The 16,274-nt window shown below is 45.3% G+C and overlaps 1 protein-coding gene across 3 annotated transcripts in view; it reads right to left on the reverse strand.

Annotated features, from left to right (window-relative positions):
- The window catches only part of FGF13 (fibroblast growth factor 13), a 252,010-nt gene extending 236,230 nt beyond the window's left edge, over positions 1–15,780 (reverse strand). The window contains exon 1 of one of the 3 annotated variants that reach the window (XM_086756158.1): positions 15,388–15,780. Coding sequence is in view for 2 of the 3 variants with exons in the window: in XM_086756157.1 (XP_086612283.1) it covers positions 15,388–15,436 (49 nt within the window). In the remaining variant the exon portion in view is untranslated. The remainder of the gene's footprint in view (positions 1–15,387) is intronic. The other 2 variants (XM_086756157.1, XM_086756159.1) reach the window with 2 other exon arrangements.
- Positions 15,781–16,274: the final 494 nt, after the last annotated feature.

Here is a 16,274-nt window from a genome sequence, read left to right on the forward strand (position 1 = left end):
AAACAAAAACAAAAACAAAAAACCCAAATGATCAAACAAAACAAAACAAAAAAAAAAATAGGACAGAAGCTAAAAATAAGACTTGGCAATGCTGCTTCTCATCAGCTCTTCCTCTGGGCCTGAAAGGGAAGAGCTTGTAGCAGGCGATACCTACTGTCACTTTGGAGTCACGATCACAAACAACTCAGCTCATCAATTCCCAGTAGTTCACATGCCGCTCGAGCAAAGACATTATGATTCTCAGGTGGAAAAGCAAGGGTGAGAAACTATTACAACTGAAAATATCGTGCAGTGACCAACTGGAAGGCTGGCTCCTTAACAGAGGCTGATTTTCTTGCCTCTCTCCTCATGCTCGTGCGCTTGCTCTGGTGATAGGAGCTGCTGTTCCCCTGCCCAGCAGCAGACGCACCATGTGAGCTGTGCATCCAGGCACTGCGGGTAGGACCAATTGCCCATTTTTGGGGATAAAGGAGGAACTTTTCTTTGCAGGAAAGACTGGCAAGGTGCCCATTCCCTTTTTGCTGTACCCTCCAGTGCTTTAGGCTGATCAAAAGTAGGTCCTTATGATTTATGAGGCCCTTACAAGAGCACAGGATGGATTTACGTGTTTGTCATCCCATCTCAGCTTGGGGATAGCATCCCACAGAGGCAGAGAAACTGAAAACCAGACCAGTTTACAGAGGTAGCCAAGGCAAAGCAAATAATTAATCAACCATACCAGTCTACTGAAAGGGGTGGACAAATATGAGTCTTTGAAGTTTGAAGTTCCCTTCACACGTACCCTTAACCTCCCTTCCAGGTGAAGGGAAAAGGATCAAGATATGACCTCTTTCCTACCGGACAGGCTGAAAAAAGACTAACCTGAGTCGAAGAGGAGTGCTTAACACCACAGCACCCAGCGAAAAGCCCATTATTACAGAAGATGGGAACTTAGCTACCACCATGCCACATCCAAAGAAAGCTCATGGACTTACAGTCTGCTACTTCAAAATCTGCCCTACGCCTTTCTCATATGCCTGCACATCCTGATCAATTAGCTTACGTCAAAGCCTCGGTACACACATACACAGAGTTTTAATTGATTTACTCAAGTCAGTGAACAAGGAATAATTACATCTTGGAAAATAAAGCTGGGCCGACTAGGGCAGCCTGCATCGCTGCTACGAGACTTAAAAGTTCAAAACAAAGGCAGATCTGGTTTCATCCCGCAGTTCGATCGTAAGCTTCCAACTGTCTGGTGCTCCGAGACACCACGTTAGCCGGGGCTCATCACCAGCCAGCCGACTGATTCTTCATATCAGTGCGGCCAGGGTATTAAGCCTACAAGCACAGTCATGTTCCATATAAAGATATTGTTTATCTGGCAATGAACTTACAGTAATCAAAGTAGTATTAGCTTCAATTGATTAAGCATGAGCCATTCTCTCTACATGGTAAACCAGAGACACATCCTATAGCAAACTGCAAATCTGAATACTGATTAGAAAATGCACATACAACTAGGATTTCCACACTTTGAGGAGGTATTAGGCAGACAGGGTCAAAAATGGATGCCACCACCTTTTAAAGACTCTTTATTCTCACAATGTGTATCAAGGTATTAACCATCCTTCAAGACCTTTGAGTCAGTAATCCTTAGGCTTGTGGATAAAGGTAAAACATAAATAAGGGAGAGATAAAGATGAAGAGAATGGAGATGACTGAATCGTGCACTTTTGATACCATCATTCCCAAAGCCAAGTTCTGAAGCACAAACTATGATAACATAGTGGAACTCGAGAAGCGGCAACTGCCTCCAAGGCCATCCAGCATAGCACATTGTAAAATTTCACGGCACACTGGTTGCAGTCGCAGCATCTTCCAGGAGATCTTTGAAGATGCAAACTGAACACAGGATTCTGCTATCTTTTATTCACTAACAGAGTTTTCTGCTGATTTGCAAGGTCAGATTTCAGGAGACAAATGTATTTGTCTTACATACTTCAGTCTCTATTAAAATTGCTGGAACTATCACAGCAATTCATCCAACACACACGAATCCCGTATCACAGAATCAAGCCTCAATACAAAATTTACAGTTTATTCCAAGTTATTTTAAACCACAATATTGATTCAACACAAAGGTACTACTCTTTCTAAAGAAAAATGAAAAAGAGACCCAGCGTTTAAAATATTCATCCTTCATTCATCACAACAGCGGTCAGCACCACAAAATGCAAAGCGTATCACGCTCGCACTGAGGATTTGACTCAGCAAGACCGATACTGAGCAGCACAAACTGGTTTCAGTCTAACCTGACAAGACAGTACTGGTTCAAGTTCTGCTCTTTAGAAGGTGTCACCCAAATAAACATAGATGAGCTATCAAAAACGTTTAAAGCAGTAATAAAAACAGTCATTAGAGATCCCACCAAGGAGGCCAATGCGCTTTCAGAAAAGACATATAAAAGAACAGGGTGTTTCACATTGAGTGTAATAATTTGCTGATGAATTAACAGCAACAATTTTAACAATTTTATGAAAGAAGAGTAACGCGTTACCTTCTCTTAGCGACAGAGGTGCTACCTTGACAAACAGCTCATTCACAGACTTGAATGAGACGGATGAAAGCGTGCTATGTTTTGTTGATTTCTTTTATAAGCCTTTTGTCACTCAGCATTCCTCATACACAGTCAATTGCTCCTTCCATTTAAAGTAAGAATTTGTGATAGCAAGGACATGACATGACAGGAATACGTGACGTTCACTGATACGGGGCCCAAAACACAGCGCTAAGAGTTTTCAGGTAAAGGAAGAGTAGAGGTGCTTGGCACCTTGCAGGACAGATTGTCAAGGCTTTTTGCAGTGTTTTAGGCTGTCAAACCTGTGTGCTTTCACTACAGCCCAGTATTACTGCTAAGATTTTCAAAGACATAGCTGATGGGGATACTTTTCTTTCAGTACTTCTACCGAAGTTAATCCCATTTATGCCATCAGAAAATACAAGTGCCTAAATTTTCTTTCAAGCTGCTTCATCACTGAAAGCAAGATTTGCCCTCCAAATTCCAAATAATTGTAGCTGATAATTACTTCGGTAAGTCTGCTAGAAGTGCACGCTTTGAATTCAATAGAAATTTAGCTGTACCCCGACATTACCTTCAACACACCAGTAAATGTATTTCACCTCTCTGTGATGGCATTCCTCAGCTTTACAGAAAAAAAAAAAAAAAAAAAAAAAAAAAAAAGAAAATCAAGTAGTAATTCCAGACTTCACTTTTTGGGTGTCATAAGGCTCACCGACAGTGGTGGAACATGTAGGCTTTCACAGGACTGGTTATTAACGTAGCACTTGTCTCAACCCAGTGCAAGTCCAGGAGATATATATATATATGTGTATATTTTTTAATGCTAAATGGAGAGCTGGACTCTGGGAAACTAGAAGGAAGAAGCACAGAAGGAAGATGACTTGAAGGCTTTCTTTAAACAAAGAGTTTCATTCCCGGGTATTTGAACCAATACATGTAGGACGCAGATTTTAATTAGCAACACAAAGACACTCCCAGTTCATTACATCAAAGAGGTGAAAAATCAAACTAGATGACAGAAGTTGTGTTAGATCCTTGAGCTCTGACTGACCAGACAACTACACACCACACAGAAAAAGGGAGACCCAGCTCTACTTTCAGTGTAGCTTTTTAATTTTTGTTGTTGTTATTTTTTTAAATTTGTAAGCCCAGTTCTGTCTCCCTCGATTAGAGGTTCAGCCTCTCCTGCCACTTTACAGTTTGGGTGCTTTTCTGACAATCTGCAAAACACCCAATTGGTGGAAAACCAACTTCAGCAATCAACTCAGCAAGTTAACCTGGTATACAAAGGTTTTTCTCTTTACTTGCTCAGTACTTGCAACAGCTTCAGTGGCTCAAACGCTAATGGTTTTACCAGCTCCTGCCAACAGTGATGACAAACCCGTATCTTTGGTCCTCTCATGAAAAGCCCTGGAGTCACAGCAATTCATAAGCTCTTTTTCCTTCCTCTCCATCTCTGTGCCATCACTAACTTCATCTCTCCCTCGACCCTGGCTCCACCGAAACCCTTTCCACCGATCGCTTCCTGCCTCAGCCACCCCATCACTCCCTTTATGGTCTCCATAAATCCACACTCTGCAGTGAGAAAATACATAGCCAGGGTATTATCACACTCCCGGAAACAGTGATAAATTATACCTATAATATTCCCTCTTCCATTACATTTTTCAGCTTCCTCATGCTCTTCAGAGCCTTTTCAAAGCTAATTTTCTATCGTTCAAACTTTCACAGGATTTGCTTTCTCCTGCCACTCCATCACACTTTCTCCCCCTTGCATTCTCATTCTGGCATCTCTTATTCTTTCCACAAATTGCAAAGCAATTGGAAGTTCATCCTTCACCACAGAATGTGCAGTGAAATCAAAACAAGACACATCCAGTCCACAAGGCACATATACAAAACCTCCCTCACTCACTACAAAGCTTCCTGCCGTCCTCCACACCACTGACTTGAAATTGTGCTCTTTATTTTTTCCCCCCAAACTCTTATGCTCCAAAATCTACTCCTAACATTGTTCAGAAGTGTCTAAACAATTTTTCTGATCATACTCCAAAGTCTTGCACAAACATCCCAGTTTTGACTGGAGGGCTTCTCAGATCAAGCGTTTGACAAGGACACGGATGGAAAACCTGACAGGTCGTTTTCCAGTATGCCTCTTTTTCCTGAGCGCTTCAAAGAAGCTTTGCTTATGTCCCAATGCAGGAACAAATACAAATGTTTAAACCCTGAAAGTTGCCATGAAACAAAGTTGATGATTTTCACAGCTCTGCATAATCCTGCTCCCCTCTACATTCATTGCTGCCACTTAATGTAAGTGTCCTAAACAGCAGCATCCACTGTTCTTAAATGCACTACTAGGAAAAAGTACAATTTCACCTTCCTCCTGTCTCCTGTGCTGCTCTCTCCTTGTACATGGGTTACTGCATGAACAGCCACCAAGCTTTCACTCCTTTCCATCGCCTGCTACCGGGATACCCTATATGAAAAGGCTATTTTTTATAGCAGTTCATTTCTCCCAACATCCCAGAAATCATGGGATAGAAATTCTGCCCAAAGACAAAATTAGAAAAATAAAACTTGAAAATTGATATTTTGGGGGGGGGGGGGAATAAAAAAAACCACAAACAAAAAAAAACACCACCACCCCCAGAAAACCGAACCACAAACAAAACAAGCAAAACCCCTCTCCCAGCCAAAGAAACCAAAGATGCAGCTTCCCAGTGGCCACGAAACACAAGCCTGTAAGCTCGATAGACCAGATACAGACCAAACTCCAATATTAAAATAGACTTCTTGCTTTATCAGCCTCCCTGGTCAGGACGTATCCTGACACTGGAGTGAAACAGAAGGCGGCCACACTTCATCCCAGAAATCTTTTCTCAGCTCCTGGGACTGGCATCACAGCCTTTCTGCTGCTGTAGCCTTTCCGGTAGGTGACCAAGAAGAGACTTGCTGTTTGATTCCCTCTGACTTATTTCACTCTTCCCCCTTTTACTGACCTCCACCAAAATAAATCATTTAAAAAACCCAAAACCTCACACACCCTTTCTTCAGAGAGCAAAAACGGGGCAGAGGGAGAAGAAGGGAAAACAAGAGCCGCAAGCGAAGTCCTTCCATTTCTCCTTGCCCAATCACTTGAAAACAGCTATTTTTGGCAGGCTCTGAACATTCAGTCACTGGTATGCAAAATGAGAAGCAAACGCAATGTAGAGCACATGACAAACCTGCACTGATTGTACATCAGTATGGTTGTAGAGACCTTTCTCCTATTCAAAGTCAGAAGAAATTTCACTTCAACATCTGCAGTCGGGGGTAGGAGGGAGCACCTGCACTTGAGAATGGTCTCAAACAGCTACAAATCACGATTCCCCCAGGAAACATACACGACAGCAATTCCCACCAATACTACAACTCCCCAAAATACAATCACATCTTTGTTTCACTAGGAAGGAGACTTTCATTGTTCAGGTTTTCCAGCTCTGCACCCATCAGAAGTGACAATGGCTTGCAGTGGCAATTGGCTCCATCATAGTTTCTTATTCTCTTGCAGCATTTGGAGGAATAAAGTGTAAGTGACAGCAGTTGGGAGCACTGTGTGTAACTACAATTAAAACATTTAACATTTTTGAGGCAGCACTGTGGCACAGCTTGGGCAGACTGAGATACAACAACAACATAAGAAATTTTTGTGTCTATTGAATATAAAAGATAGCTGTACAGAAAATCACAGCAGATGTAAAATCCAAAGCAAAAATGTTTCTACGTAAGCAATCTGACAGCACATTGACAACGTGTGGAAGTAAATCCAGCCTAAGCTACTTGAACAAACATTGCAGCCAGTACCAGTGAACTACAGAGATACGGGGGGGGGGCGGGGGGGAAATGGTGCCTGCCACCTTCTTGGATTTTGATAACTCCTGTAAAAATGTCTGAAAAAAACAAAATCAGAAGAAAGAAGAAAGCTTTCTTTCCACTTGGGTGTCTGCTGGTCAGGTAGGAGAGGATTTGAGGCTGGGCACGAGCAGATGACGGAGCTCATTTTGCAACGGTCCCTTCTACCGGCTGTCCTCCCTGCCCCTCTCCTGTTCAGCTTTCCGTTCTGGTTCTTCCAAACTTCCTTTCCATTGCATCTTTCTTATTTTACACAAAAATAGTGTCCTGTGCTTTCTGTCTTCACTTAACAAAAATTATAAATACTTGTAAAATTTGAGGAAAAAGTCATCTCCAACCAAAGAGGAAAAACTCTGAGGATTCAATACACAAAATGAGTAGAAAAGTAAGAATCAAATAAAATCGGATTAGTGCTAATTACCACCAGATTTGCAAATACAGACTATGGGGGACAGAGGAAAACTACTGTTCAGAACTCCTAAACTTCTATAATGAAACCAAGCATGTGAATAAACCTGTGTGAACCTCCTGGAACTGGAGAGCCCCCAGCCGTCACCTCCCTCTTCCACCTGAGGAGCCGACACCCTGGGCGAAACCACTGACAACAGGAACAGCCGCCTTCTCCCAGGAGAAAGAGGGAACTTCTATTTAATTCCTTTCACTCAGCCCATTCTAACAAGAAGCAATGAGCAGGTTACCTCCATCATCAAGAGCTGAGGCCGAGCCATAAAGCCCTCTTCCATCACCAACTCATCCTGCAAGTTGAGCCACATGTCGGTGCCCAGGTGTCAGTTCCAGCCAGTTCCACCACAGCCCCAAGCAGCAGCACTGGTGCTGCCTCCGGGGAAGCGTGTTGAAGTCAGGGAAAAACGCTGCCCGGCAGGGAGGAGCGAGGGAAAACATGTGAGACCACGGGAGAGAAGGTGGAAGACCTCAGGCTGGAGGTGAATGATTCCCAAGGGAACCAGAGCCCGTGGAGAGCCCACGCTGGAGCAGGTTTATCCTGAGGGACTGCAGCTCTGGGAAGGGCCCGTGCTGGGGCCGGGGAAGAGTGGGAAGAGGAAGGCACAGCGAAGGAGAACTCTACACACCGACTAGAACCCCCATTCCCCATCCTGGCCGCAATGCCAGGGCAGGGGGAGAAGGTACAGGAGTTGGGAATGAAGGAGTGAGGTTGATGCTGGGGAAAAGGGGGAGAAGGTTGTTTTAGTCTTTGTCTTTATCCAACTCTACTTCAATAGGCAATAAATTATTTTTTTCCCAAGCTGAAGGTGTTTTGCCCATGACTGTAATTGGTAAGCGATCTCTCTCTGTCTTTTTCATCTCAACCCATGAGATTTTCCATCTTGTTTTCTCCCCTGTCCCATTGAGGAGGGTGAGTGAAAGATGGGGTGGGTAGGTGTCTGGCCAAGGTCAACCCACTGCACAAGTATTTTCCCTCTTGGCACAGTGTGTGTTCAGGGGATGAAGGAGGAAGAAGTTCAGGAAAATAATCTGTCGTAGTTCAGCCCCAACGGGGACCAGACTACGCAGTCCCTCTCTCACTCCCCCCACTCTCCGAGAGAATAGGAGGAGATTTGACAAACAAAAGAAAACCAGGGAAAAAAACCAAACACATGGGTTGAGATTGAACAAAAAAGTAAATTTAACAGTAATGACAGAAGAAAACAAGACAGTGATGGAACACAAATACAGTACAATAGCTCACAACAGATCTCCACATCCAGTCTCTTCCAAGTAGCAGGGGGCCTCCCTTCAGCACCCTCCTCACTTATATACTGAGCATGATGTCAGATGGGATGGAATAGCCCTTTGGCTAATTTGGGTAAATTAACCCCAGCTGTTAGCTAATTAGTTAACTATCCCAGCCATAGGGGCTACCAGCTTCAGTTCTCCACCCAGCTCAGGTAAATATTAACTCTATCCTGGCCAGAACCAGGACATAATCACACAAGTACTACCGCTACTGCTGATGAAATCCCAAGTCTGTGTTGCCAGTCTCAGATGTTAAAGTTTACATGAACAGGAAGGCAGAAGCCCAGCAGAGAGGTCCAGCAATACTGCTGGATTCCCCGCGCTCGCATCTAAGAATGATGCACAGAGGTGAAGCAGTCACTTCACAAAAGCTAGCAAATGCCTGTGGACCACTCAGGTCAGATGAGGATTACATGATGCCTAAATTTAATCTGATTCTACTGAGACAAAAGAAATTTGTCCTTAATCGGGTGGTGGCAAAAAGCACATGCATCAAAAATACCAAGTACTCGTTAAACAATCTATTCTTAAAGCATCCAACAGAGCCTTATATCAATTATGTCAAGCTTCAGCTGAAAAGCGTCTAGAGATTACTTGGGCCACAGAACAGAGAAATCTCTATAAACACACTTTCATCTCACCTACGGTCACAACCACAGTGTCAAAGGTAATGAACCACCGTTAGTTCGGATTTAGTTGCTCTTGAAGAGTGTATGCATGACACAACCCAGACCAATGGCAATTCAATTGCTATTTCAGGAATATCTCTTCTTCCCACTTCGTTTCAGTCCCTCTCCTCCCTCCCACTTCAGAGTGATGCTCTAATTATTCAAACAACGTAAGCAGTGTTCAATCCATGCCAGCCCTTTCTTCCTTTAGCACTGACCTTGCCTTATACATCACTCTCACAAAACTAATTAAGTGGAGAACAGTCTCACTTTACACTCTCTTCATGAAAAGAACAGAATTGTTACCTGCCTGAGGGTGCAACTCAAATTATTTTCGCCTTCATTTCTTTCAGCAAAACAATACAAATATTAGGCAAGACATCAGATCAGACAATTCATGGAAACCCTTTACCCAAGTTACCACACACAAAAGTAAAAGGATTATTGTAAATAACATGCTCCTTTAGTTGTTTCATCTTTTTTTTAACATATGTCTTGTCATGTAAGCTTGGCCAAGACATGTTTTGGGAAAAGTGGGGAATTTTGTTACGCCAAGAGACATAGCTGAGGAAAGAAAAATAATGTTTGGGGTACACAGGCCCTAGAGCCAGGCTCAACTAAGAGGGAACCAAGTGGCTAAGAAAGCTCCAGTCCCACAAAATACATCTGAAATCAATGAATCTGTAAAAGCATCCAGAAGTTAACAGAGCAATTCCTCTACTGATAGACATTAACTGAAAAACACAAAGACCCTGGTCTGAAAATACTTAGCTGTAGGTCATCTAGGATGGCAAGCTTGTCCTCCCAGATTTACAAATGTTTTGTTTGTACACAGGACTGACCGTACATCCCAATTCATAGAGGATTTTATAAAAGCATGGATTCACTGCTTGCAGGGAAGAGACTGAGGAATGGGATTTGCCAGGTCTTTGCTCCTGAGGAAGTGGTTCGTATGACTCTGAAGCCATCACTTTTCCTAAGCACGCTATAGTGATAACACACAATGAGGAACAGAGGAAGAAAATTAACATTCATTTGACCCAAGACAACACAGCAGCACAAAATTCCCAAAGCGTAGGGGTAAGACCAGCGCCTTGCAGGAAATCACAGTAAACGGCACAAATACATCTAGTGACAAGTCTCCAGCATATTGTGGGTGGCCACAGACCAGAGATGCCAGAAGCCTGAGCCATACGAATTCTTACGCATCTGCTGTGGATGCTGGTACTCACCCTTTGCAGCCCCTGCAATGCTCTGTGGGGCTACTCATCCCCCAGACTTCATGTGCCTGGGAGTTTTTCCTTTGAAGAGGAGATGTGGCATCTGCCGAGAAGCAACTATTATTAAGTTTTCCTCTAGAAGCAAAAAAAGATGACCACCTTTTACTACCTTCCAAACACCATGAGTCCTTTGCCACAGACAGCAACCATACGAGAACCGACACCATCACAAACCCCAAAGTCTGGAACTTTTCCCTAAAAATACTGCCTTACTGGGGATTTCTTCAACTAATGCTGAAAACCATCACAGAGCATCGGCACGGATGTGCTGGCATCTTGATTTCAAAGGCCACTTCCACTTTTTAACTGCTGGTGTTTTCCAGACAGATGTCAGGGACCACTGTCTTGGGATTTAGAGGGAAGGGTGTTTCTTTTATAAATGTATCTTTTACAAAGAATTACTGTAGTTTTGGAACCAAACCCAGTCACAGATAATGAGTCATAACAGGAGGCAGTTACTGTAAATATTCCAAGCATAGGCACATTAACAACCACCCACTAATCAGAGGCAATGCCACAGGCAGACACAGAGAACTCCCACTAGTGTCAATGGGAATTTTGAATGGATCAGGACCTCATCCAAGAGCTGAGTGTCTATTGTAACCTGCAGCATCAATATCCAGGATTGGGTGGGTCGTGCCTCAGATTTTGGCTGTCACTTTCCAGTGGGCGAAGCAGGCATCTATTCAAAGTGGATCTGCAATCTCAAATTTCAGACAGGAGGCACACAGCTTTCTAATGTGAAGCGAAGAAAGCAAAACCATGGAGTTTAAGCACTCATTCTTTAACATCATTAAACGTTTATGACACAAACACAAGTTCTGATGTGTAAGTCAATGGCACCAATTGACCCCATCCACTGCTAGCAAACATCCGCCCACACGGAGACTCAAGCGTGTACGTCAAACTGCGGCTGCTGGGTGAAGTTTGCTGGGGCTTTTTGCCTGGGATGCCAAAGAATTGACACCCAAACTTCTGATAAAGAGCCAGAGAAATGCCCTGCCTCCCACCTGAGCTGACCAAGCAGCAGAGAAGGGTGCCAGCACCCGGCTCCCTTCCCCCTCCTTGCACAGGTCTGCGGCTGCTGCTAATTTTGACCCGGTGGACTCAGACCAAGACGTGGTCAGCTTACACGCTGCCTCTGCACTGCTCTTCTTCAGTCCCTGAAGTAAGTTACTTTCTCATGATTCAGTACTATAGAAATATAACTGTTGAGATCAGCTGCTTTATTTTTGTCAGCTTTTCTACAGACCTTTCAATCATAAGCTGCATTATACTATATTCCCACAAAGCCAGGAAAAGCAGTAATAGATACCTCAAAATTCTGAATTCTATTTTTCCTGCCAGGTGCTTTCTTTAAGTGCTTTGTTTTCTGCTGTCACTAAATTAGAATAGCACTTATACTTCCAAAGTCTTCACCCTTACTGTCACTATTTCCATACTCAGATGAGAAGCTATCAGCTTCAGAAATACTCCTCCTATTTTGCTTTCTGGAGAAGAAAACTCTGCATTTCCTCACTGCTTATGGCTGAGGTTATCGGACTTCTGGGCAAAGCTACCAAAGTTTCTTGCGGTGAGAGCGTGGTGACAGGAAAAGACACCCCCCCGCCCCCAGCGTCTTCCTCCGTAGGGAAGACAGCAGCATATAATCCAACTGGTAAAAAGAGAAACAAACGCAGATGAATCCATTCCTCAGATTTAGTTTCAGATTCCCTACTCCGTCCCTTGACTCTCCTTAGAGGAGCCAGGCAAATTGCAAAGCAGGCTCTGGAAAGTCTGGCTGCAATACCAGGCAGCACGAGCTCTTTAAGGCCCAGATCCAAAGGACAAGGATTTCAGCAGGTCTCGGCTTGCTTCCTAATGTCCTGTATTCTCCTCCCGCCCCATGCCTCTCCCCCAAATAAAAAGTTAACAAATATTTCATTCAAAATGGGTTGTGCCAACACAGCCCAAAGGCTGGCTGAGGATGCTGGATACACTGTTCTCGAAGCACAAAGCCAGAGGTTTTTGATGGAGAATTGGGGAAGGTCACCTGCCCTGCCACACACGTGGTTCTCCACGCACCAGCTACACAGCAGGAAAAGAACCCAACTGTTTGGATCTGTGTTGAAGCCAGCGGGAACGTACCGAGGGCTATTTCTTGAGCACGTAACTATCTACCACTGAAGAGCTGTTCCCAATCATCAGCCTACGACTGCAGGACGCTGAGCTGTTGTCACCCGGGTCCTTGTACTCCTGCTAAGCCCAGAGAAAGCATGAAGTGAGAAGAGACCTGAGAACCTCGCCCATGCTCGAAAGCACCAACACAGCTGGGACAAGGCTGCTCTCCAAAACAAGCCACTTGCTGCTACAAACACCTACTGCACTCGAGCAGCAGCAGCGCTGCTCATCTGCCTTTGTGAGACAGCTTGGAGGCAACCTGGGCTCACAGCATCCTGTAGCTCACCAACACTCACACAGTTAAAAAAAAAAAAAAAAAAAAAAAAAAAAAGAAAGAAAAAAAATGAATACCAAAATCTTACACATATACATTCACAGTCAATGCAGTGTTTTGGAGAAAGTAAAGGTGCACATCCCTGACTTGTTTATGTTAATCCACAAGCTTTATTTAGATTAGGATTGTTAATTCTCAAACATCCGCCGCCAGTTTTAAAAGCAACCAAATTTTGAGCAAAACAGCCATCACTGGGTTTTCTAGCCAGGGCTTACAAGCGGGGCCAACAAACTGCAGTGAGCAGTTACTTTCCGCTTTGGCTTAAGAAAAGATGCCAAAACTCTTATTTCTTTAAAAATAGATTTTGGTGCTTGTGTTACATCTGTGTAACTCCACTGACACCACCACAGGCTCTATGAGAGAGGAGAATTTAACTGAAAATACCCACTGCAAGGCAGTAACTACAGCAAAGCCACATCTCACGCACGACCCTGTAATGCCTAAGAAAGCTTCAGGAGTAAGAAAGGCTGACACTACTCTCATTAACAAAGCACTCCACATTTATTATGCAAATGCAGCCCTGGGAGACCTGTATTTACAGCAGGTATTAAAGTTACATTGTACATCTCACAGAATGTGGGGTACATGAACATAGCATATAAACTGCTCTGGTATGAAACCTGACTCACTACTCTTTGAAACAGCAGTTAGCTAACTCAAAAACATACAGGCTCCTGTTAGGACTGAAGTATACCCAGTGCCACACCATAGATGCAGAAATATGCAGGAAATGGTATCCCATCCTTTCCAGACAAAGTACTGATTTATTGTATTAAAAAAAAAACAACAACAAAAAACAACAACAATAACAAAAAAAACCAACAACAACAAAAAAAAACAAACCAAAACCACCAAACCAGCCTGTTTTCACTATGGCTAGATCCAAATTAAACATTGCCACTGAGAGCAGTAATACTTGCTGTTCTGGTTTTGTTTAGTGAAGGGGGGCTAAGGTGGTACGCACCAAAGGAAAATTCAGGTGCTTCAGAGGAAAAAATGTTTCCTATTTTAGTCCACGATGCAAGAGGCTAAAGGAGGCCACACAGCCTATACATTAACTGGTAAATGCTACCTCCTTACTGCCATACCTGGACCTGTTTTAAAGCATATTTCACAGACTGGGACCATCCCTGTCTGTTCCACAGCAGTGCCAAACCACCTCATACATGGACCAGCTCCTCCTGCTGCATCTAGAGCTGCCTCTTCACTTTGTGATAAGGGAGAAAGTTTTATACTAGCGCTAAGAGCCTACTACCAGCATCTCCTGGAAGCAGAGAGAATCACCGTCAACTTTTTTTTCTTGGAATTCTCAGAATATACACTTTTTAGTACACTGTCACCACAGGAATCAATGCCTTGCGTGCCCAAGTCATTACTGACTCATTGACAGCAAATACAAATGCTCTTGCCCCAGTGTTTTGAAAGACACACGCATCCCTAAATCTATACACAAGCAGTTTCAAACATGAAGTTAAAATATCATTAAGGCTTGTAATCATAGCACAAAATGGAATAGCTAAGTTTGATTTTTTTAAAAAAAAAAACAAGCTTTCCCCCAAGTATGGCACAAATATGGCAAATTCTTTTTGTGGAGGATTATAAGACAGCTCTAAATCATGCAAAATAATTCCTCACAAAGGCAGGAATCTTTTGTTCTGCATTGTTTAATAAATTATTTAAAGAGCATTTTAGTGAATAAGGCCACCATAAAAAAAAAAAAGAATCACTCGACATCAAAGAAAATAATGTAAAGATTAAAAAATCTTTATCTAGAAAATGGAAGGTTTTGCAATGCATTTGAATGGTGAAATTTATTTTGTTGTTGCCAGAAATAAAAAAAAAAAAAAAGAAAAAGAAGTGATGAAAACACTAAGGTTAGAACTGGAAAGACAGAGTTATGGGGAAAAAAAAGAAAGCCCAAAAGGTCTCAAAAATCTAGTGTTAAACAAAACTTTCAAAATCAAGAAACTAACAAGGTCTGTTTTTTTTTTTTTTTTAAAAAAAAAAAAAGGAGAAGAAGAAGAGAAGGGATAAATTGTTTCGATCTGGCCTCTCAGCCTGATAAAAAAGTAAGAGACAGGAGAGCGCCCACGCCGTGTACAGAGCCGGGAGGCGCGGAGCGCGTTTTGTTTTGGGCGGGGGGGCAGAAGCACACCCTCCGCCCGGGGATCCCCCCACGGCTGCCGTCTGAGCAGACACACGGATTTACCCACGAATACCCGCAAACGCTCCTCCCTGGGGGGGACACCGATTCCCCCCCCTCAGCCCCGCATCGGCTGCGGGGCCCCACAGGGCGGGGGGCGGCCCCACCTGTGCACCCACCCCACCGTCCCCCGAGGGGGCCACCCCGCAAGAACCCCCCACACGCACACACCCCCCGGCGTGCCCGGCCCCAGCCGGGGGGGTCCGCACGCAACCCCCGCCCCCCAGCAGCGGCGGTGCCCCGGCCCCGCGTCTCCATGGCGATGCCGCCCCGCTCCGCCCGCCCGGGGAGCCGGCTCCCCCCGGCCGAAAAAGGGGAAAGAAGGTGGCGGGGGGGCACGCACTTTCACTGGTGCCGCATTGAGCCGGGCCCCCCCCCTCCCCATGCCGGTGCAGCGCCGGTTCCCCACCCGTGACCAGGGTCCACGGAGCTACGGACTTTCAGCGGAGCGGTGTCCCCCCCTAGCCGCCCCCCCCAGCCCGGTAAGGTCGGGCCGGGGAACACGCTGTTTTGATCGGCTGCGGCTGCCTTACCCTTGGAAGCATCTTTCTCTTCTTTGGGCTTGATCACCTTCCCACTCATAGACCCCAGCTTGGGTGGGAAAATCCCCGGGAGCGTCGCGGATTCCGGCTGGACCCAAAGAAACCTCGGGTGGGGGGCAGCGTGCGTGCGGGTGGGGGGATCCTCTACGCCGAAAAGGCAGAAATAACACCAACAGAAGGGGAGGGGAAGGGAGAGGATGAGAGGAAAAAAAAAAAAAAAATGAAAAAAAAATAAAAAATCAGGAGCCGGCGAGCTGCCCGCTCCCCGGCGCGGTGCCTGCGGGAGCGGTGCGGGGCGGTGAGCGGGGGCTCCGGCAGCCGCAGCACCCAGCCCCTGGGCCGCTCGCCGTGCCAGAGACAAAAGCGATTTTCCCTGTGTCTGCCTGGCCCCGGCCCCCTCCTTCCCCCCGCCTCCCCGGCTCTGCCTCCCCTCCCCAGGGCCAGGGAAGCGCAGCCGGTCCTGGAAGTCCCGGCGACCGGGGGGAGGGGGTACCGTGAGTTGCGGGGTGTGGGGGGTGGTTGTTTGCTTGGATGTATTGGTTTTTGAGGTTGGTTTTTTTTTTCTTTTTTTTTTTTTTTTCGCATCCTTCTCTGATAATAATGGGATGGAGCAGCAGAGCTGCGGATGGGAGGCGGAGGACGCGAATCCCCGGCACTGCAGAAGAGGCGGCCAGTTTACGCTCGCTGGCAGCAAAGCCTCGAGCTGGCTCCTCCAGCCCCCTCCCGGCCCCCCATCCCCTTCCCCATCACCCAGCCCAGACACCCATAAAACAGTACTGGGCGGCGGGGGGGGACGGGCACCCCCGCTACCCCTCCAGCCCCGGGACGGTGCCCCAGCGGTACAGACCCGGCCTTGCCCTCCCCTCGGGGAGCCGCTC

The sequence above is a fragment of the Chlamydotis macqueenii genome, chromosome 11 (assembly GCF_036417535.1).
Source record: "Chlamydotis macqueenii isolate bChlMac1 chromosome 11, bChlMac1.mat, whole genome shotgun sequence".
Lineage (NCBI taxonomy): Eukaryota > Metazoa > Chordata > Aves > Otidiformes > Otididae > Chlamydotis > Chlamydotis macqueenii.